The sequence below is a fragment of the Ambystoma mexicanum genome, chromosome 12 (assembly GCF_040938575.1).
Source record: "Ambystoma mexicanum isolate Mex_15411 chromosome 12, UKY_AmexF1_1, whole genome shotgun sequence".
In the NCBI taxonomy this organism is placed as follows: domain Eukaryota; kingdom Metazoa; phylum Chordata; class Amphibia; order Caudata; family Ambystomatidae; genus Ambystoma; species Ambystoma mexicanum.
This window is the reverse complement of record NC_090936.1, coordinates 928833757-928856832: the sequence shown is the minus strand read 5'-3', so window position 1 is coordinate 928856832 and position 23076 is coordinate 928833757. Positions and strand designations below refer to the sequence as shown.

The 23076-nt window shown below is 46.5% G+C and overlaps 1 protein-coding gene across 1 annotated transcript in view; it reads right to left on the bottom strand.

Moving 5' to 3' along the window:
• CFAP54 (cilia and flagella associated protein 54) overlaps window positions 1–23076 on the bottom strand; it is a 3669934-nt gene that overhangs the window by 1296620 nt on the left and 2350238 nt on the right. The window contains exon 35 of the mRNA XM_069629416.1: window positions 16800–16957. Within this exon, the coding sequence (XP_069485517.1) occupies window positions 16800–16957 (158 nt within the window). The remainder of the gene's footprint in view (window positions 1–16799; window positions 16958–23076) is intronic.

The following is a 23076-nucleotide window of genomic DNA, read 5'->3' as shown; positions in this document are numbered from 1 at the left end:
GTCTTTCAGATGCCGGAATGCAGCGCGAGGCGTTGGTGACAGCCGATGGACCAGGTAAGTGAAGAGCTGTCACTGAAGACCGTAATGCTAACCTGTTCTTTCTTGTCTTTATAGGTGTTGCTGAAGACTGGATTCAGGATGGTAAGCCTTTTTCCTTAGGCCCAGGATCAGATGCAGAAGACACGATGAGCGTTCTGCTGCAGAGGATGCAGAATAACGCAAAGCAAGATTCATCCATCGGGTGTGGTTTAAATAGCCTCCTGTAGTGCTTAGGTCTCTCCTTCCACAGCCACGCCTAGGTAAGAAAAGAGTTCCTGCTTTCCAGAAGAGTTCCAGTGTTCTGAATCTAGGGAGTGGCTCCTGCCCCACCCAACAGGAAAAGTAGTTCCAAACAGAAGAGGATCAGAGGCTCAACTGGCAGGCAAGTAAGCAGCATGGTCTGCTGCAGGTAAGTCCACCCAAGCATTATGAGCCCGGCGCTTCCAGCGCTGGGACTGGGCATATTTATGAGCCTGGTGCCACTGGCGCCAGGACTGGGTCCAAAAGGTCCCAATTGGGACTGGTTGGCACTCGGAACCTGGGTTATGGATCTGCTTCCAAGGGAGTTGGGAAAACCCTGACCTTTTGGAAGCAGAGATCATGACAGGTCCCCAGCAGGGACATGTACCTTTGTACTGACACTCTGGTGTCGACCTCCAATTCCGATGCCTTTTGTTGCAGTCTGTGAATCCTTTCGAGGGATGGCTTCACCAGCCCCGACTGTGTGTGGAACTCTGCCCCCAAAAAGTCTAAGGTCCTTGACGGCTTTAACTAGGACTTGTCGAAGTTCACTGCGAAGCCCAAACGTAAGGGTACACATGATGACCTTCTTTTCTTAACCAGGCTGCTATTGGAGCCAGACATTTGGTGAACGTCCTGGGAGACGATTTTAGACCGAACGGGAGGACCTTGAACTGATAGTGGGTTCGTCCGACGACGAACCGCAGAAATCTTTTGTGCCGTAAACGCATTGGGATATGGAAGTATGCGTCCTGAAGATCTAGCGATGACAAATAATCTCCGGGTTGTATCGATCGGATCACCTCCTGAAGCGTAAGCATTTTGAATTTTAAATTCTTGAGCAGTTTGTTGAGCGCTCGTAGATCCAGAATGGGACGCCATTTTCAATTTGGTTTCTTGACGACAAAGTACCGGGAGTACACTCCCTGTCCTTTTTCTGCCTCCAGGACCAATTCTATAGCCCCTTTCTGCAGCATAAGCGCCACCTCCTGCAGTAGTATTCGAAGGTGGGGCTGGGCCGAGAACACCGGTGGAATGTGTGGTGGCTTGTCCTTGAACTGTAGAGAGTGGCCCAGATGAATCGTGTCCAAAACCCATTGGTCTGTTGTTATGCGCTCCCACTCATCGATGTGACGAGACACTCGGCTCCCCAGGACGTCCTGAAACATGTGATTGTTGGTTCTTGGTTTGTTTATCTTTCGTCGACGAAGGGTAGGCACCCTGCCGTCTGGAGGTTTGATAATCTCTGCCTCTACGAGAAGATTGGGCCGCACGCCTGTAACCTTGGGACGAATAGGAGGGCCTGCTGAAACCTCGGTCTCTAGATGACCCAGACTGGGAGTTACCAGAAGCCCCTCTGAAAGGACGAAAGGAACGAAAATTCCTACCACTCTGGAGGGCTCTGAGTGACCGCGCCATGTCAGTATCCTCTTTCATGCCCTTCAAGGCCTCATCAGCTTTTTCACCGAACAGTTGTTCCCCTTCACATGGCATATCCAAGACTTTATATTGCACCTCCGTCTGAACGTAGTGCACTTGAGCCAGGCTTGTCTACATAGAACTACGCCATTATTGATTTGCTTGAAACCGGACTCGGCTAGGTCGACGGCAATGTTTATAGCATGGTTGGAGGCCTCCTCTCCTTCCCATACTAGCAACATGGCGGACTTTCTATGTTCCTCGGGCAAATGCTCCAAGATAGGAGCCAGTCGGTGCCACATTTCCCTGTCATACCTAGACATAATCGCCAAGGAGTTGGCTGCTTTAACTGTAGTCGCGCCGACGGACAGCACCTTCTTGCCAAAAGCGTCCTGCCTCCTGGCCTCGTTGTCTGGCGGAGTCGTGCATTTATGTTGAGACCTGGCCTTTCTAGCCGCCGCCGCAGATACCACCGACTCCGGCGAAGGTTGAGACGTCAGGCACTTGGGAGTCGATTCCGGAGCCTTGGACTTCTTCTCCAAACGACCTTTCACTGCCGGTTCCGAGAACGGGTAACGCATGGTCTTCAGGCCCTCTTGCCAGACATGGTCCAAAATAGGGATGGTGAATATGGATTTCCTTCTCTTGCCCATATGATCAAAAAGAAAACAATCCTTTTTCTCCTCCTCAGGGACTAGGCCAAACTCTGCACACGCCTTACTCATCATGGCATGGAATGCCCCCACGTCGTCAGGCGGTGATGGCTGCGCCGGGCTTCTCTGAGCTTCCATTTCTGCTTCAGAGTCCCAAGTTGGGTCTCTTGATGGGGATAGTGAGATGTCTGAACCCGACCCTTCACGGTCTGAATCAGAGTCCGGTAGTTCTCCTTCTTCTTGTGGGAGAGGGTGATCTTCCGCCGCGTGGGAAGCGGCCGTAATCCTGGTCGTCGAGCGAGGAGCCGGGTCTGGCTCGTCGACGAGTGGCGTAGACCGTAGCCGTGCCGGGGCACTAGGCTGGGGTATTTGTGTGTCCAAACGCTGTAATAGCTTTTGTAGTGTATTTAGCACCTCCAAGGACAGAACCGCCTGGGGGTTCAGTAATGACGAGTTTGTAGGGATGGTACCCCCACCCAAGAGCGTCATCGCGCTGGTCGGCTGCAACCCCAGATCGGTTGGGTGCGCGACCGGGCCGTGTTCCTCGTCAGCCGACGATATGGAGAAAGTCGCCTCTGGTTGCAGCAGGGCCTCCGGCGGAACGGGATCGAAAACCTCCGGTTGCCATCCCATAGACGGAACCACCGTCGACGATATGTTTCCTACAGTCGCAGTCTGAAACGTAGGAGGAGCCGCCGATGACGCAGGCGTCGACGAGCGGGTCGTCGACGAAGCAAGTGGCGCAGGGCCTTGAGGTGTTCCCGCCGCTTTTGGGGCCGACTTGCTGGTCGAGGCCTCTCGACTCAAGGTAGACTTATGACGGTCTCCTGAGGAGGATTTAGATGGTTCTTTTCTCTCCTTTTTAGATGAGGAGGAAGGAGACGGCGCCTTGTGTGAAGAGGGGGCCTTCGAATGTTTCTCCGAATGCTTCTCCGAGGGGCGTTTTTCAGCAGAACGCGCCTTCTTCGTCGGGGTATCCGACTTACTTCTTGAGGCTGTGGAGCCCACCTCCGATGCCGGGTACGCACCCGCCCCATCATTGAGCCAATCAACAAGGCGTCTTTTTCAGTCTTTGAGGGTTTTCTGGGAGAAACCCTGACAGATTTCACAAGTGTCCGCTGTGTGGTGAGGATGAAGGCAGTAAATGCAGTCCATATGACCATCCCCTTCGTACACCTTCTTAAGACCGCATGTAGCACACGGACGAAACAACGCCTTTCCAGACATTTTTTCGAGAAGAACAAACAGTCGCAGAAGTGGAAAGCACAACCTAACCAAATAGCAGATACGCGAGGTAATCCCACTACTTTGGAAGACGGTTGAAATCTGAGGGAGCCGCGGGGGCGGGGCTATATATATCTCTACGTCCTAGTGGCGCCGGCGTGCGCAGCCCAAAACGACGTAGGTAAGACAAAAAGTGTCGGAATTTTTCCTATGGAAAATGTCTATATAACTTACTGAGGATTCCCAGCCTGACGACGGGGAATATTCTAAGCATGTGAGTCCATGAAAGATCCAATGCTGGAGAAAGATGCAGTTCTTACAGACCGATTTCTCTCATCAACACTGAAACCAAAATCCTAGGGAAAACACTAGCTAACCGACTCCAGCCAATTTTATCCTCCTTGATTCACCCGGATCAATGTGGATTCATGCCACAAAGATCCACGCGCATGAACATACATCGATTACATATAGCGATAGAAAACGCGCCCACCATACAAGGCTCACTAGCCCTGCTGGCGGTAGATTTTGAAAAGGCGTTCGATTCGGCACACTGGGAAGCGATATGGGAGATAATGCAAAGAATGGGATTTTGGGCCCCAATTCATGAGCTGGGTCAAACTACTGTATAAAGCACCAACAGCAGTCAGAAAGGTGAACGGTTATACATATAATAATAAACTCACCCTGAAACCTGCCACCAGATTCACCAGATGCTCCAACACTCTTTGCCTACTAGTGCCCAGGTTCCACCTAAAAAGAACTGGAGGGGTAAGCTTCACAGTGCTTGCCCCCCAACTCTGGAACTCCCTACCGCTTAACATCAAAACTATCGAATCCTTCCAGATCTTTAGGAAGCAGGTCATCAGCTGGCTGCTAAACAAAGAATAACACCACTAACTCTAGACCCGTGCGGAAACTGGCTTAGACACTGTATTTATTCTGAAAACTGTATATTGCATGTACTGCATATGTTCTGTTTATTGACCACTGTATATATATGTATATATTATAAACCTGTACGAAGTATGCAACACACAGATACTTCTCAACTCTGTAACCAAATTCTTAAGCGCCCTTCTACCTCTGGGTTTGGAGCGCCATACAAATAAAATAAACAAACAAACAAACAAACAAACATCAAACCCCTTTGAAATAGCAAAGGGAACCAGGCAAGGATGCCCTCTGTCAGCCATGATATTCGTGATAGCAATCGAGCCACTCACGATACTATTGAGAGGTAATGAGACATGGAAGGGCTTCCGCTGGTGGGAATGCTGGGAAGACAGGGTGTCCCTGTATCCTGTTGACTTGCTTGTATATCTGTAAAATCCAGTAAGATCCTGTCCCATAGTGACCGGAGTGCTACAAAAATACGGCACCTTCAGTGGCCTACAGGTCAACTGGGCTAAGTCCATCCTGTTCCCGCTGGGGCAGGTAGAACAAGCGATGCCCCTATCAGGTTGAAAGGGAGCAATTCAAGTACCTGGGTATACTCGTCACAAATAATCTCAATGACTATGTCCCCAGAAACTTACACCCAGTGATGACGAGACTCGCAGAAGATTCCCAACACTGGGCATCCCTCCCCCTGACGCTACTAGGCAGAGCAGCGCTCTTTAAAATGATGTCCCTGCCCCGACTCTATACATATTACAAAATGCCCCACTTCACGTCCCCCTGAGCGTATTCGGGAAAATAGATCGATCAATCCGAAAGTTGCTGTGGAATGACGGCCCCCCCCCGCATAGCACTTGCCACGCTCCAAAGATCCATATGGGAGGGCGGAATAGGGCTTCCCCGGATACAGACATACTATTGGGCCAGCCAACTGACAATCGTAAATGACCAACTGCACAGGGACAAATCCGCGCCGCAGAAACCTAAGGAGCACTCTCTTAGGAATAAACAATGAACAAATTATGATGACTCAAGTCCTAAGATCCGGAGATGCCAGTGTGAAGTTAATACTACTGCATTCTATACATACATAATAACATTTAATCAGCAAGACATGTTAAAAATGTAGTCCATGAGTCTTCATAATGTCTATTAATGTTGCATCGTGTGCCTATTTTAAATGCATAGTGGCAGAAGCAGCAGCCAATGCATTTCGGACATCTGTCCATCATCAGGGCTAGCTCTACAAAAAATGTATGGAATAAATATTATTACAACTAATACACATTAACTTCAACAGAAGAAATCTCATATATCTAAGCATCAAACATGAACTGTCCTATCTGTCCTATGAAGCACAGTGTCACCTGTGATATAAACACCTAATAATGGGAACAGACAAAGTGGATAAAACGGAAATGCATTATAAAATAATGTTAAACCCAATAAAGAAATCTCAAACCTATGTTTGGTGTGTATACATTAGTGAGACTTACAGTATCCTTCCTTCACATTTCAAGTTACAGCAAATAACAAAGTTGGCCTGCAATATAATAAACGTGTATACTTTTAAATCAAAAAGGTTCCCATCAAGGGTTCCTGTCCAGCATGTTATCTCTGAGTGGCAGCTCAGAATAATCTTTGAGCTTTCCACTGACAGTGTATAGGGGAGCTTACCCTTCTCCTGTGTGTAAAAGCTCCCATTATAACGTGCCCCTCATGCAAGGTGAAACGGCACTAATGCATGCACCTGTGTTTAAATGGGAATGTTCTCGTCATGGCGACTCTGTACGTTCAGCTGCATGACATCATCAAAACGCAATGAGGTCATTGCGTGATTTCGAGTGCTCGCACGGCATTCTTACAAACAATTAGCTATACGTAGAAGTGTTACTTCTGATAGGTTTACGAACAAACATTTGTGTTATTGCAATGTAATCACAAAACTAGGAGTACATTTCTTTTGATAAAACAACCATGAGTAGTTTTAAAAATGCATATAAATATTGAAGCGAAGAACCTCAATCCTATAGCAGTGATACCGATACTGATCTAGTTTCTGGGAACACAATAGTTACAATTCTTCAAGATACTTTGATCAACCATAAACAAAACAAACTGGCTACTAGTTCGTGTTTTACTAGATCCCGGATGAACTCTCCTACCAGGTTTCCACTTCCTTTTAACGTGCATTCACAGCCTTCTCACCTGTCCTATTATATCCTGCTCAGGACTTTCTCAGGTACTGTATAGTACACAGTTTTCAACTTAACTATGCCTGGTATATTCTCCTGCCAGGGCTTCTCTTGTCTGTATTTATTCTTATGACTTGGCTTTGCCTGGTGTACTCCCCTGCCAGGCCTTTCTCACGTTAGCATTTCACACACTTGCAGACTTGATAGTCTCTTGTTCTGTCTTGAATCCACCTGGTACACTTTCCTGCCAGGGTTTCTATTATGCGTGTATTGCACACACTCATAAACTTGATCATCTGTTGTGTATATTTCACTTTACCTCTTTAAGATAATGTAACTTTCTTGTTCTTTCTTATGTCCTTTACTTGCATCTGTTTCAGTTTGGCAGACTTGCAGATACGCCCTGGTGTCCCCACTTCCCTTGGGTGGACTCACCGGCTTTGGCTGGCATACGTCGTGTCTCACGAAGCAAGCCAGTGGCCGCCTTCTGGGTTTCTGCCTTCTCTCGCCCGGTCTACTTTCCAGCTCCATTGCGTCTCATGGCTGTCGCTTCTCTTCTCTGCGTCTCCCCGACTTCGGTTCAATAGTATGAGAAACCAGAGGGTGTCTCACCCGCTAGTCCCCAGGGATCTCTCTCTCAGGTGGCCAGGGCACGGCCATCGCCTTTGGATCCAGACCCCAGTGGTGGACCAGTGTGGGAGGATCACCTGGGTGAGGGGTCTTCAGAGAGTGGGGGTGAGGCAGCCGATGGTGAGACGCGGTAATGCCCCCATTTTGTTTATCTGACCCATCCTATTTTTTAGGATTCTCTGAAGTCCCCTCCCCCCTTTTTTACACAAACACTGGGCCGAGGAAGAGGGTGACAGAGTAACAACACTAACTTTCACACATCGTACTGGACATGTCCCGCTACTCGGGTCAGGCAAAGTCAGGCACTTGACTCTGGTGCATTCACCTGATACCAATTAGCTCTCCTCAGACGAATAAAAGGCAGAACCTAGAGACACACTTTAAGCAAGGCGGTACACGAGTACGAGCTGAACCTCTGGGGTGAAGGCAAACCTACTGGAGCAGAGAAACGGACCAAGGGACGAGAGCAGTTGGTCGAGAGACGCGAAGAAAGGCAGACATAGGGGGTCATTACAAGGTTGCCGGTCTGGAAACAACAGTGCCGGCAAACTACGAGTTCTGCAAGCAGGTGCCTTCCCACCCACCAGGTCAGACCTGGCGGGCGGAAAGGCACCGGCTCGCAGACCTTGACGGATGCACCAGCACCATTCATGAATGGTGCCGGTGGATCCGTCCTCCCCATTCCCATTGAGTCCAATCAGACTCGAATGAAAATGGGGAGTAATATTTTCCGGCGCCGGCAATGAGCAATTACCGGGACCGCTGGGCCGTAATGCCCCGGTAAGTCCCCAATGCTGGGCAACGGAAAAAAAATGAATACAGCGCCAGCCGTGTCGCTCTTATCAGCACGGCTACCGCCGGACTCCTAATGAGGCCCATATACCTGTGAATGGACTTTGAAATAAGAACAGCTGTAAAATCCGCTATACTGAATAACAGAGTGGTCTGGCAAAAGGAAGTAGCCCACTCAAAGGTCTCAGTGAAAGGTACATTGTTTCAAGCAATAAAGTGAATGAAATAAACAAAATGTACTGCTAGAGATGGAGAGAAAGTTAAACCGTGAACCTTGAGTCGAAGTGGTCCTGCAGTGGTCTGTAGGGAAAGCCACGCACATTCAAAAGTCTTGGATAGCCGAAAGTAGTCTGCACCTGACAGAGGGAGACCCGAAGTGTAATAATCTAGGGGGAGAGAGCCCCTTGCAAGTTTTTGTTGAATTTTATCATGACAGGTCTGAGCCCAACAGAGGGGGACCTACAAAACCTTTGGTTGAAACGTAATTTGGAAGTCAGGAAGAGAGACTGTAATGTGTCTCGATTCACGTTGCTGAACTGCTTATCGTGTTAAAAACCGAGCCAGAGTGCGTCATCCTGCCTACAGGGACAGCCTTACTCCGTGAGGTCTAACGTGGGGAGGAGACCTGGTTGAACTACATTTATTCTTTCGAACACTGATTTTTCCTTTACATACATTTCTCCTTTTTACACTTTTTATGCTAGAGATAGAGCAGGCATTAGGTTTTGCTACCATAAGCCACTAGGACTGTTTTGTTTATTGTTTGATGGTCGAGACTACTCCCATCTTAGTTATAGGGCAAAATAGGAGTTTTCCAGGCCCGACAACTTCAATAAAGGTTTTACAAATTGTACCCATTGTATCAGTGTCAGACTTGTGATATCATGCCTCCCTTACAGTGGAGACTGCCTTGTAGTACCGCTGTACACCTAGAAACTCACCAAATCCTTCTGGTGTTATCACTGTGTACTTTTGCCTGCAGTCTGCTTTTCCTACCCTTTTTTCGGAAAGCTGCTTCACTCCACGGACACCACTCCAGTCTTGCAGTTCCTCATCTGCACCGAGGGAGATAGCATACTCCAGCCAGCGTTCCTTAATCAGCTGTTGTGCCGGTTTAAATTTCCTGGCATCAGGTAGGTTTCTGTAACAACTAGAGCGTGGCTTGTGTTGCGGGCCTCCATTGATCAGCATTACTCGGTTCATCTTCCACGTTACAGTACAATACAGTGGGAGGAAAAAAACGCACCATTTGGTTGGAAGACCGGTGAGCGATCTGGAGATATGTTTCTGCCAATAGGTCCCTGGAAAAAAATATATTTATTTTATACTAGGGTCTGGATTGATGATTTACCTGTTAGTACTCATCGCTGGCAAAGGGGCGAGCCTACAAATCGCAAGTTAGAATTCCAGAAATGCCATCCTAGGCCTTTATTTTTCTGAGGTTGATAAATTGAGAGCCATTAAACTGGGTAATAGTAACATCTATTACAACACAAAAGAGGATGGAATCCCACATTGAGTGCTTTCTAAAGAAACAGATATAAAATAAAATTTAATTTCCGAAAAAATAAAATGCAAAAGCAGATTTTAAAAGGGAGTGTCGTCATAGACTGTAGCCAAGATATTTTCAAGCAAAAATGTAATCTTACTGAAAAAAAGATGTCACACATGGCTACACATGCATTTATCTCTCTTTGTGGGAGTTGTATATACCCAATTATTGGAGCATTTGGGGGGCACAATGCATATGATGGCAGCAGTTGCACATGTGAGGTAACAGCTTACTATATGATGCATATGCCAGTAATATGACGGCATGATTGGGGCACCTGAGGCTGCATCTGACATATGAGGGGGGAAACATACGGTTTGTTTCTCTTCCATCCCAGAGTGCATCACAATCTAAGCAGTGATGTCGATATAAACTAATAAATAGTCTGGTTATTTACTACACACAAATAGGCCTACAGTGTCTCATGGGTACATTTCACCAATATACTATGGAAAATGAACTAAAAATCAACGTAAACAAAACAAAAGTGATCATATTTTCTAGATCAAATAAAAAACAAGGATTTGTGTAGAGATAGGCCACAAAATCAAATATCCAGGCTTCTACCTTACGTCCAGACAGTGAAAAACATAATTGGAAACCAGATTGAAAAATAAAGTAGAGCAACTTAATGCACAAATGAAGTACGTAAGCAAAAAATATGGCAGATTCAAATTAGTTATTGATTCATTAATTAATTAATTTCTATCGGGTGAAAATAATATGGGTTATTTTGTATGGACTAGAGATGTGTATTCAAGCAGACGCCATAAAACTTTAAACATTGAAAGGGAACATTTGGTGTAGGCACTTGTACTACCTAACTGTGTTCCTATAAATATCTTGCCTTATGAACTATGCCTTGTATAGGAAAATTATCAAAAAATACACTAAACAGTGACTTCTTAATGCAAATGGAATGTGTGAAACCAGGAATTGCGCGAGTCTTTAAAGATAAGTGTGAAGATTTGTTAAATGACAAATAAACCTGACTTGAGAAGATCTGGCCTTAAACCATATGGCAGTTAAGAAGAAATAGTACCAATGGAACTAGTCTAAGACAAGTGATTCAACATACAATTATAAACTGTATAGTACCATAGCCTTAGAAGGAAAACAAATGTGGCACTCTTTGCAGATATCTGGAGATCTTTCCTAATGCAAGTAGGGTCGGACTGGGCCATAAAATGGTCTTGTCACCAATGAAAAAGTGGCCCACAGTTGCAAATGGCTATTCATTCCTTTTGTGAAACTGTTTGAATCGTACCCAAGGGGGAGTTTTTTGATAAAATGTGATGCAAATGAAGCATTAAAAAGAATATTTATTCAGCAACACTGGTCAAAACGATTAGCCGCATAGTGAAGTAACTAAGCAAACTTGCCCAGATTGGCCAAAAGAGTGGCCCACTTTGACTAAATAAAACTGCCCCACACCAGCATCTTGCATTTTTTTGTTCAGCCATGGGCCTATTGCCCTATATGACAGTCCCAGCCTGGATGCAAACTATAGGAATTTGTTCATAAGATTTAAATTAAACTTGATCCTCAAAATAGATATAACTAGCACCAGTAACCCCTCTCGCACTACATCTAGCTCATCTCACTGACCAAATAATTCAGAAATAGGATTGCTGAAACACATTATCGCCAAATGTCCCTTGTTACAGAGTTTGAGAATGGAATATTTCTCAAGATTCTGAATGGCTAAATTCAATTGAATGACAATGATCACAATAACCCTTTTAATAATAGCAATTGTGAATTTCCTTCAGAGACTGGATTTGGAAGCTAAGAAGCTTAAAGCTTCATTATAACCCTTTTAATAATAGCAATTGTGAGTTTCCTTGGAGGCTGGATTTGGTTAAGCTTTAAGCTTAGAAGCTTAAAGCAGCCGCCTCCTTCCTCTGCCACCTCTTTGCCACCCCCTGATGCTTCTCTGGCCACCCTGTTGCCTCCCTCCTCATCCACCCATCTGGCAATCTCTTCTCCTTCTCGGACTACCCTGCCTTCTCTACCTTCCCCCTCTACCCATCCTCAGGTACCTCCAACACTTCCACAGGGTGTACCTCTGGACTGTACCCCTCCCCAGAAGTCCTTCAAATGTAGCAATCTGCTCCACATCGCTACTCTCAACTCTCGTTCAGCTGTCAAACACTCCCTCTCACATCTGCCATCTCCTGGAAGAGCTTGATTTGGATGTACTCAGTCTCACTGAGACTTGGTTCACGGCCAGCTCTGTCACAAGCTTCAACACTCTCCTTCCCGATGGCTACAAGATCCTCTCCAAACCCAGAACCAACTATCCCGGTGGGGGTGTAGTTTTGATTTTCCCAGAATGGGTCCCTGCTTCTATCACTCCAATGCAGCACTACTCCTCCTTTGAATGCCTGGTCTGCAGGCTCTCCATCTCTCCTGGCCTCTCTTTCACAGTGGGCACTACCTACAGGCCGCCTGGCCCAGTTGCCCTCTTCCTTCTCTGAGTGGGCTGACCTCTCCTCCTCGCTCCTTGCCTCTACCTCCCAAGTTCTCCTCCTCAGAGACTTGAACATCCACCTGGATGCTACCAGCCCTTCTTCAGGACTCTTACGCAACCTATGTGATTCATATTCTCGCCCGCTCTCTCCCCCTCTCTCTCCCACTCTCTCTCACCCTCTCCCTCCCTCTTCTCTCCATCCCTCTCCCCCTCCCTCTCTCCCTCCCTCTCTCCCTCCCTCCCTCTCCCTCCTTCCCTCACTCCCTCCCTCCTCTCTGGCCTGTCTCACTCTTCAGGGCATGCTCTGGATGTTCTGATCTCCTCAAACCTCCCCTTCTCTAACCCCCTCACCACTCCTCTCTCTTGGAGTGATCACTTTCTCTTTTATTCCCACCTCTCTTCCCCGCAGGTCAAGCCAACTCCAGCACTGCCACCTACCTTCTCTGACATCCGACCCATGAAGCGTGTGTCAGCTGAGGCTTTTGCCGCTACTTTCTCTCCTCATCCAGTACCTTTGGCTGACTCACACCCTGAAACAGCCCTCTGCAACCTTCCTCTCTAACACTCTGCATGTCCCTGCCCCCTTCATGAGGATCTGCTTGAAGCCTAAATCTAAGTGCAACTCTTGGTAGGATTCCGTCCTCGCCGCCCTTAAACACAAGTGTAGGGTGGCAGAGAGGAAGTGGAGGGCCTCGGGTACACCCCCTGACAAACTGGCCTTCCGCCTGCTCGAAAGGCAGTGCAGACTCTCTGTCCTCTCTAAGAAGAGAGTCTACATCCAAGCCCACATCTGTGCAGAATCTAACAACTCGGCCGAACTTTTCAAAATCTGCAAGGAGCTGGACAATCCTGCTGCAGTCTCTACCTCTCCTGTTGCCTGCCATGCCCACTGCATGGCCTTGGCCTCTCATTTCACTACTAAAACTCAGGACATCCTGTCCACCCTCTCTTCCTCTACCTCTTCTTCCTCCTCCACCTCCTCTACCACTCCTAGCCCGTCTGAGGCCGTCTCTTGTCTTACCTTCTCCTCCTTTCCCCTGTTGAACCCTGACGGTGCTTCCGATTCATGAAAGTTTCATCAAAGCAGGTTCTACCCTGCTCATCCAGAACACACAAGGACCACATTGACAACCTTGCTCCAGCCTTGGCCAATTTCTGCAATCCCTACTTTGTCACTGGAACTTTCCCCTCCCCCTCCCCATTCCCATTGAGTCCAATCAGACTCGAATGAAAATGGGGAGTAATATTTTCCGGCGCCGGCAATGAGCAATTACCGGGACCGCTGGGCCGTAATGCCCCGGTAAGTCCCCAATGCTGGGCAACGGAAAAAAAATGAATACAGCGCCAGCCGTGTCGCTCTTATCAGCACGGCTACCGCCGGACTCCTAATGAGGCCCATATACCCTGCTCATCCAGAACACACAAGGACCACATTGACAACCTTGCTCCAGCCTTGGCCAATTTCTGCAATCCCTACTTTGTCACTGGAACTTTCCCCTCCCCCTTAAGCACTCTCTTGTGCACCCCCTTCTAAAAAAGCCCTCGGCCGATACTTCCTCTCCAGCTAACTATTGCCTGATTTCCATCACTCCTTTCCTAGGAAAACTCTTGGAAAAGCTGGCCATCACCCAGCTTAAACTACATACTGAATATGTTGGTTGCATCCATGACCACCAGTCTGGCTTCAGAGCTGCCAGAAGCATGGAAACTGCTCTCCTCAACACTCGTGAAGACGTGCTCTCCAATCTTGACACTAATCTCCCTTCTGTCCTCATTCTCCTTCAACTATCCTCTGCTTTTGACACGAAAAACCATGCCATCCTGCTCAATCGTCTCCGGGACAACCTTGGTATTACTGATCAATCCCTGGCCTGGTTGACCTCCTTTCTCACCAACGACCCTCTCAGGCCCAACTGGGGTCTTTCCTCTGTTCTATCTCTCTCTCTACTTTTGGTGCTCCCCAGGGGTCTAACCTCTCTCCCTGGCTCTTCAACCACTAACTGGCACCGCTTGCCCACCGCATTGCTACTTTCTGCTCCAATTTTAAATGTTATGCGGATGACACTCAGCTCTCTTTCAGGCTCCCCTCAGCCACCTCTGCTTCTTTTCTCATACCAGACGGCCTGGCCGCAATTCAGCAATGGTGTGCCAACAATGATCTCTGCCTTAATGCCATTAAGACATAGATCCTCCTCATTGGCAAAACCGCTCCCTTCTTTCCTCTCTCTCTCTCGGGCCACCAACTTTGGGCCCTCTTCCTGCTCCTTCCTGTGAGGCTAAGAACCTTGGTGTCATCTTCGACTCCACCCTCTCCTTCTCGTCTCACTTATCTGACATCTCTAAGAAGTCGAACTATCAGCTGCACCTCCCTTTTCTCACTTTCGCCCAGAAGCTCACCGTCTCCAGAGCTCTAGTCCTCTCTAGGCAGGACTATTGCAACAGGCTATTTCTAAATCTTCCTGCCTCTACTCTTCGACCTTTACAACTCATCCAGAACAGTACTGCGAGACTTGTCCTTGGATCATATCCCTCCAGCTCCGAAATCTCTTCACTGGCTCCCCGTGGCTGCAAGGATCAACTTCAAGACCATCTGCATTGTCCACAAGGCTTTCTGGGGCCTGGGACCGCTCTACCTCCAACTTTCTCTTCCAAAACATCTTCCTTCTCTAGCTCTCCGCTCATCCACCGCCAACTCTCTGAGGGTCAGACACTTCTCCAAGCAGAGAGTTGGGGGCAGATCTATCTCCTCAGCTGGGGACTCCCTCTGGAACAGCCTCCACGCCTCTCTCAAACTTGAGCATACCTTTGGTTCTAGAAGCAACCCAAGACCTTACTTTGTGCTTCTGCTTTCTCTCTTCCTCTCCACTGCTGATGCACCTGACTGCTCCGTGCACTGGTCACCTGGGCACCCTCTGAACTCGGGCCCAGGCTCCTGCATGTCCAGTTGCCCTTGCACTGCCTCTGGGCTCCCTAGCACTTAGGGTCTGTATCTGCAACCCTACAGTCCCTTCTCTCTGCACTTATGAACCAACCGCTGGCTGCACTTGTGAGTTAACTGCAATTCGACCTTCCCCTCCCCCCTGGCACTTCTCCCCTTCCCTCTTCCCCGCACTTGCGCGATCTGAGTGACAAGGCATAGTAAGATCGTTATTTTGTCCTCCCTTGTTTCCCCCTCCTTGCCTTGTCGCGCCTAGAAACACTTGTGTACAGGCGTGTTATAAATGCCATATCACATCATAACATAAAGTCAATATTGACTTATTTTCTGTGCCCAATCGATATTTTAGATACAAGGAATGGATTTTATTACTTGCTATTTTGTATTTTTATATGTGTAAACCATGAATGAAGTCTTTTTAACTGTGTACGGTTTGAAAAAAACAATACACAATAATACAAATATAAAGACTGGCACAAATGAGAAATGCACTGTACAGTAAAGATGCTTGTAAATCACACAATATGTCTCCAAGGTGCTTTGTAAAAGGAATATGGGAACACAACTAGGGTAAAGGAATAAAGACTACATATATGGCTCTGCCAGAAAGTAACTGGAAACCATTGGGTCTAACTAAACCAGACAACCAGCAATTCCTTTAACTTCAAGCAAGTCTGTTCTGCAGATTTGTAACCTGTTTGCATTAATTCTATGACTCAAACTCGAAGGAACTTTCTGGAAAAAGGTCATGCAACTCCCTGAGAGCCAACCTATGCCCATAATTAGACATGAGCTGGGCATATTATCTTTGTATAGCACATACGCATGGAAACTGTGCGCTTTATACAGAAAATGGTTGTTGTCAGCAAAGCCAGGATCGTTATCACATATTCTTATCTGTCTACCCCTTATGGCCCCCTTATGACTGTCTTTTTTTAATATAATGGTTTTGTAGGGGGTCATTAGGTCTTGAAATCCTCAGTTTATATCAACATGGAAGTCCAAAACACAAAACATCATGAACGAAGCAGACATTTCAATTGCGCTTCTGCTGAGTAATCCAACTCGCGCCAAAGAGAAGCTTTGGCGACAAGATTGGATCAATACTAGACAAACGTGTTTACAATATAAAGATTTTAATATCAATCCCTTTACTCTAAAGAAGTACCGCACTCCAGAAGCGTATTTGGCGATATCACCATGTACAAGCCTAAGACAAGCATTTCTGCGAATTAGACTTAATATCGGGCGTACACAAGCAAGAAGTACTAGAAAAATGGAAGCTCATTCCCAAGTCGGATAATATTTGCAGATTCTGCCAACAGCTAAACCAGCCTGAAACTTTAAAACACTTAATTACAGCTTGCTCTATGCTGGCCGGTGCATGTGAATTTTATTTGAAAGTACATTTTAAAGATCTTGAAATCTTAACACCGGAAATATTTTGGAATGAATTATTCTGTACCAGAACAACAACTGTCAGAATCGCAATTGTCAAATTTCTTTTTATCATTGAACATTTTTATCATTGAACATAAGTGAAACTGATTTTTTATTTTAACTTCTTGCAGGTAATTGCGGTTTTTCTAATTGTGAATTCATTCTTTAAATTCTCAATGTATGTGAATATGATTTTCTTGTTTTTTTAACAATTGTGTTATTCTTATGGATGTTGATTGAACGGTTTAAGTTGTTAATCAACTATATAATTAAAAAATGTATTTAAAAAGTTTGCATTCATTACCTTTTATACGCATGGATCCGGATTTGACTTCAGCTTTCAGCAAAGGTTGGAAGGTATAAGAAAGTAATGCATTTTCAGTCACAGTTTTCGCTTCATTTCCAATGACCACAGTGCCAGAATTATGCAGAGAGGGTATTTCTGGGTCCAAAGCATTATAGCTGCAAGACAAAAAGAGATGTTTCAAAGTAAAAATGTGCCGACAATACGACAATAAACTCACCAATAGCTACTGCTCACTAGGATCCGTAAGTTCACTAGTTTGCACCACCCTGAACGCTTTCACAGCTGTATAGAAGGAAGCCAGACATAAAAAATTGTACCCTGAACGCTTTCACAGCTGTATAGAAGGAAGCCAGACATAAAAAATTGTACAATTGCAGTCCTGGTGTGACAGTTTGGACTATAACCCGAGAGTGGCCTAACAAAACCCAATCTTGCATAAATTGCTGGCCCTACAAGTTCTGTCTGCAGGTGCGGAGCCAGCCTCAAAAATGTGTTTTAAACAGTTTTGAACGCCGATCATGAGTGGGGTAAATAACACAGTGGGCTGCCGACCACCCCCTCCACTGAGCCCAAGAGGCTGAATAGCTATTAAACCTTCCTTTGGCCCATTAGATGCATCGTTCATCCCAATTCAAACACCATTATTTTCACCAAGAGATGCTAATGATTGCAGGTGTGACTGCTCAGCTCAGTCTTTGGCTTCATCATAGGGGGTATAGTAATATTGCCTGTGCTAGATTTTGCCCTCTACTAATGTAATTTTGCTGCTGCCATGTTAATGATTGTATAAAAGGCACACACTCTGCTCTCCCAGGCGAGAAATCTGACAGGCTCTAAAGGTAGCACTCCTTTCTCATCACCACCCCTGGGCTCATCATCGCAGCAGAGTGCTGCCTTCTGCCTGCAACTTCCTCCATTTGGATTGGCTTAAATCCTCCCAAGCAAGGGGCTGGAGCCACCCCAGCCTGCCTGCCAGATAGTTATATCAAAGTGGTTATAAAGGATGGGTGTGCTTCAAAATGCACTTATACAATGCAGCTGGCCTTTGCTATCCTGAATGAATGGTACAAAAGTAACCGCGCCATAAATGACACAAATGAATATTCACAGACAATATATTGAAGGTTTCCCTGTTGAACCCAATCATCAGTCCAAACGTTGTATCTCCCCAAGTAATGATTAGCACAGATTTGCCTTCAGGCACAAGTGGTTGCCTTGCATATGCCAAACAAGTGTCCCCGGGCCTCATCACGAGTTGGGCTGCAGCCCTTAAATGCGGCCGTAACGGTATTACCACCGCTTTTAAGAGCTGGCCCTATCACGGGTTGGGCGCTAAATGGGCTGTTTTACCTCCAGATTTTTACTGGAGGTGAAAATCCCATTTACTGCCCTGTTTTCGGCAGTATTACCGCTGGCTGTATTAGCGACGGAAATGCCCCATTGGATCCATTGGACCCAATGAGGAATGGGGATTTACTGTAAATGCCCAAGCCGTGATCCGGCGGTAATACCACCAGATTGGTGGGTGCCAAGGCTATTACAGTCGGGCGGTATTACAGCCGGGATACAGCCCTCTGTCTGTTAACTGCTGAAGTTGCTCTTACTGACCTGATAATGGGTCGTCCTTTGCAGTACCATATTAGAAGCATTGACAAGGACCACCGTTTTAGCTGTTGAATGCTAAAAACATGTTATGATTTCATGCACGCAGGCATATTTAAGCAAATGGGGAATGCATCGAGGGATGCGAAAGCAAAACGGAGAGAGGGTGCAGGAGGGTTGGCGAATTAATACAAATACGAGGATTGGTGAAGGAATAAAAGCGATGGGGGATTCTGAGGATAGATAAACGAGTAGGGGTATGCTGTTGGATGGTCGAATAAAAGATTTTGAAAATGGATGAAGGAAACTCGAAGGGCAAGTGACAGTGTGAGGATGTAGAGTGGGACAGATATATAACCACTTTTAAATGCGAGACAGATGAATGGACTATTGGAGAAGTGTTGCAGCAAAGGATAAGTGAGCGTTAGGTGGCAGTAGCATGCAGCATTTGAGGCAGCCGTTTGTCTTGATGTGCACTAGGGCCTGAGAGGCAGATGGGGGCCGACTACACTCAGAATTGCTGCTGCATAAGACTGGCCGCTGCATGTCAGCGCAGTCTGCTGCGGATAGGATGAGCAGGGTGCCTCTTTTCCTTGCTTCATTGCGTGCTATCTGGTAAACTGGCAAGCGGGAGGTTACAATTCTAGTGTTGTTCACATGCCTCATTTGCTCTTAGCAGCAAATTAACTCCTTTAGACTGAGACTCTGATAAAAGCATATTAGCCTGTATTGGAAGGACAGTGGACTGCATGGTTGACTTGGCAATCCACTTAAACAGAGATAACGTGACTGCATGTTATGACGATACCTTTCAAACCGCTGGGCGTTTCCTGAAAAAAAAAACACATTGCAACGGGGGCTGCCGGCCGGAGTGAATTGGATTTTTCCTTCTGATTTATTTTATTTATGTATTTGCATTTGTTAAGCGCACTAAGCCAGGGGGCATCAAGGCGCTGGTTAAAGTAAAGTGCACCAAGGTTACAGGCATGTTAGGTACTTAGGATGAAACAAACCGGATCAGATGGAGAATAATAAAGTCTTACGGTGTTTTCTAAAGGTCCAGTATGATTGTTCAGATCTGTGTTTTTGAGTTGGAGCGTTCCAACTCTTAGCAGCTGTAACCGGCCAATATTTAACAGGACAAATACTGATTGATGGTAGAATTGGCTTTGAGTCTCGTCGCATTTGGAAATATGTTCCTAAATTCAAAGCAGTTGCACATTTATTTATCTCATCCACAGGGGGTTGGCAGAGGGGGCATTGATCTAGCTTGTAGTTTCTTTTTTGTTTTGGCTAAAAGTTGGAAAAGGCAACTTTGCCAAAATATTCCTATGTAATATGTTCTTTCGGATTCTCGTAAGGATACAACAGAGTTTCCTTCCTGTGGTGCACATCCTGATTACATGAACACTGCTGCCACTCCAGTCCTAGCGCTACTTCTGGTCCCTTCAGCATGCACATCTATATAGAGTAATCGGGATTGGCAGATTGGTGCACAATGTGGCATTGGGCTATTGTTGCAATACATATATGTATGTATGAGCCTTATAAAGCACACACCTAGTTGGGAAGCAACATAGTGCTTTACATAGGGGACACACCAATGGAGTTACAAGTAGGGTGCAGGGGTAGAAGAGGAGCTGTGATGGGTAGGGAAAAGGAGAGGGGAATTATAGAGGGGAGAAGTAGGTTTAGGAAGTGTAATCAGAAATTGGCAATATGGTTTTCAGGCACTTCCTGAAGTGTTCGATGTAAGTGGCGACTCATCTGCATTGCTAGCGTGTTCCATAGAGTGTGTATGGGAGCGAGGGGTCCTCAGGCCCCCTCGCGTCATACGCTCCTCAGTACAAGGCTTGGACCACGTGCCTCGGGTAGTGGGATTGCCCCTTGCCCTTATGTGAAGTTAACCACGGTTGACTGCTACATAGATGGGACTACTGAGCAAGACACGGGGCATCCATCTTTTGTGCCCCCTTTTGACTCCATCTTGGGTAAACAGACCTCACTGCGATAGTACAGCAATGCTCAGCTCCCCTTCCACCGCAGCAGCCAAGGACAGAGACACACAAAAGGCGCGCAGGCAGCTGGTTGGCCCCCACCCTTGCACTCCCCCTGCGAAGGAAAGCTCTGCGCTTCCATTCTCACGCTGAAGCTGGAGAAAGTTGCAACAATCAATATGTATGCTACAATTTTCTTCCTCTGAGATCACTGTTCATCTGAGAACCGGCATGTGAATCAGAATGAGCTAAGCACTTTCTGCTCGATTCGTCCTCATAAATGTGCAAGCCACCCACCCCCATTAGAACAATTTATTGCCATCCTGACCCTGCACCCCCTGTAAGGTATTTCTTTCAAGTGCCAGACCCTCGCCTGTGCTGCGAAACCCACCCAACACACCCACTACTAACCTTTTTACTACTATATATGTTTTTACTTGTACTAATGAGTTTGAAACCTAAGAAAAGATGCGAAATACAGCCTGATTCTTCTACATACACAATAAAGGTCAAGGCCTTCAATTAAAGCCACAAATGACCCAATTGTACTGACAATAATCATTGTGTGTGACTTATGTAGAAATGTGACAAATAGCATAAAATGTTTTAAATAATTTGTTATTTAGTATGTAACATATTAGCTTAGGTAGTGACCACAGTGACCAGACCCTGACCTGCATGGAGCACAAGATGTTTGACGTCCGTCAGCTACTCAGCCAACCAGGAGGAAGAGATGCTACCCACACCTACAGCACCACACCGCCTGGCCAATCGGGTCCATTTAGCATTTTTGTTAGAGTTACTTTGACTAATATAAATATGAATAAGATGTAATGAGATTGGAAGAGTTTTTTGGGTTATTTCCTAGCTGGAGAAATAAACCATCCTTTGAACTCTTGCAGCCGGGTCTCAGTGCCTCTTTCCCCAACAAGGGGTTTTGTCTGCTATTTTATTTTTTCTCTCACACGTAGTAAGACGGGGAAAGGCACCTACATTTTTGGTGACCCCCGCAACGTGATTTAGAGAGGTGCCTTGAGGCCTGCGCCGCCCAGCAGTGAGATCCAGGGCGCCCCCCAGCAGAACCATCGCCTCCGCGGTTGACCAGACTGTGCACACCAGGAAGAAAGGGTCAAGGGTTCCCGGTTGACGAATACCCGATCGAAAAAGCTGCTCGCCAAGGCAGGCCACGGCTTGGTTGGGGGACGGACCTAAGCGAGGTCTGGCTGTGAGTGGCGACCCTCGGAGTACCTGACTGAACACGTGGAGTCCCGGTTGCAAAGACCCCAAAGGAAGGTAAGGGGAAATACGGGAAGAAGGGAATTAGCAACAAAGGGAAGGTAGCCAAGAATAGGGTCTGCATGAGTGACGGTGAGGCTTTTCTGATCTATCCTTTATATGGCCATTAGGTGTTGTAAGAAGTGAGAAGAAGAAGAGAAGTGGTATCCTAGCCCGTAGGGGGTAGAAGGCGGCACCGCATAGCATTTGTCCCGACCAAGTGCAGAATAGAGATAAAGAGAAAAATAGTAGGGGTCTCGTGTAGGCTCGGAGTAGTTTTTAGAATATTCTTTTTCCGTGGAAGTAAGAAATCTTGAGACATAATAAAGGTGAAAGAGGTGGGGAGTGAATGCGAAATAGTAGGTAGTATAGGGAAGAAGAAAAAACAGGGACAGTAACGGGAATAGGGAAAGTGCAAACGCGCGCAGGCAGTGCATGTGTATGTTGCATGATTATATGTTTGTTGGTCTGCTTTTATGTATATGTCTTGTTGAACACGCTAAAGTATTTTAATACAAGTAATTTGTGATTGATATAAGGTAAAACAGAAGAAATAAACTGTGAGGGGTGATCAGGTAACACCTCTCAGAAAGCTAATGTGACATATGGTAATTGTGAGCATTGATAAAGAACGTATTATTTCCACTGACATACCAAGTTAGAGGTGGGAAGAGATTCAAAGGTACTAGAATACACAAGAAAGGAAAAGAAACATTGCCATGGGGGGAGTAACACCACTAGCACATATTTGCCAGCACCTTCCACTTTATAGCGACAGGATACAGAAGTATCACGATCAGTGGATCACTGAGATAAAGGGAGACGGGGTCACACCAATTTGGCCAGAAGGAGGATCATTTGACAAAAGAGTGTTGGACCTAGTATCAACACATTTGCTAGCGCGATACAAAGGGAAACAGTTACAGAACCGGAGAGAAGTGTTAGATTTATGGCGAATGTTTGAGGAAGTTGCCCCCACGGCAGAGGTAGGTACAAGCCGAATGACAGAAAAGCAGAAAAACCCTGAAGAAGTAGGCGGGACACCAAAAGGGGAATGCTCAACAACTACAACCGAAAACAAAGTAACAAAATTCCATCCCTTAATGACCAGGCCAGCGGTAGGGTTTAGTGAACCCCTGTATATACCACCCACCGCCACTGCCCAAGGCGGGGCAACAGCCTCCGAACCTCCACCATATGACAAAGGAGGCTTGTACGGCCCCACGAGCACGCCTCCTGTGGACATAGCACGTTTAACAGGTGATTTGAACCGTCAGCTAGCACACGCACAAATGGAAATAACACGGTTAAGAGCTTTATGTGACAAAGGGCAAATGCTGCCAGGGGGAGGGGAGGTACCCCCGCTGTCACTGGCAGATCTCACACCTCCGATCGGAGCA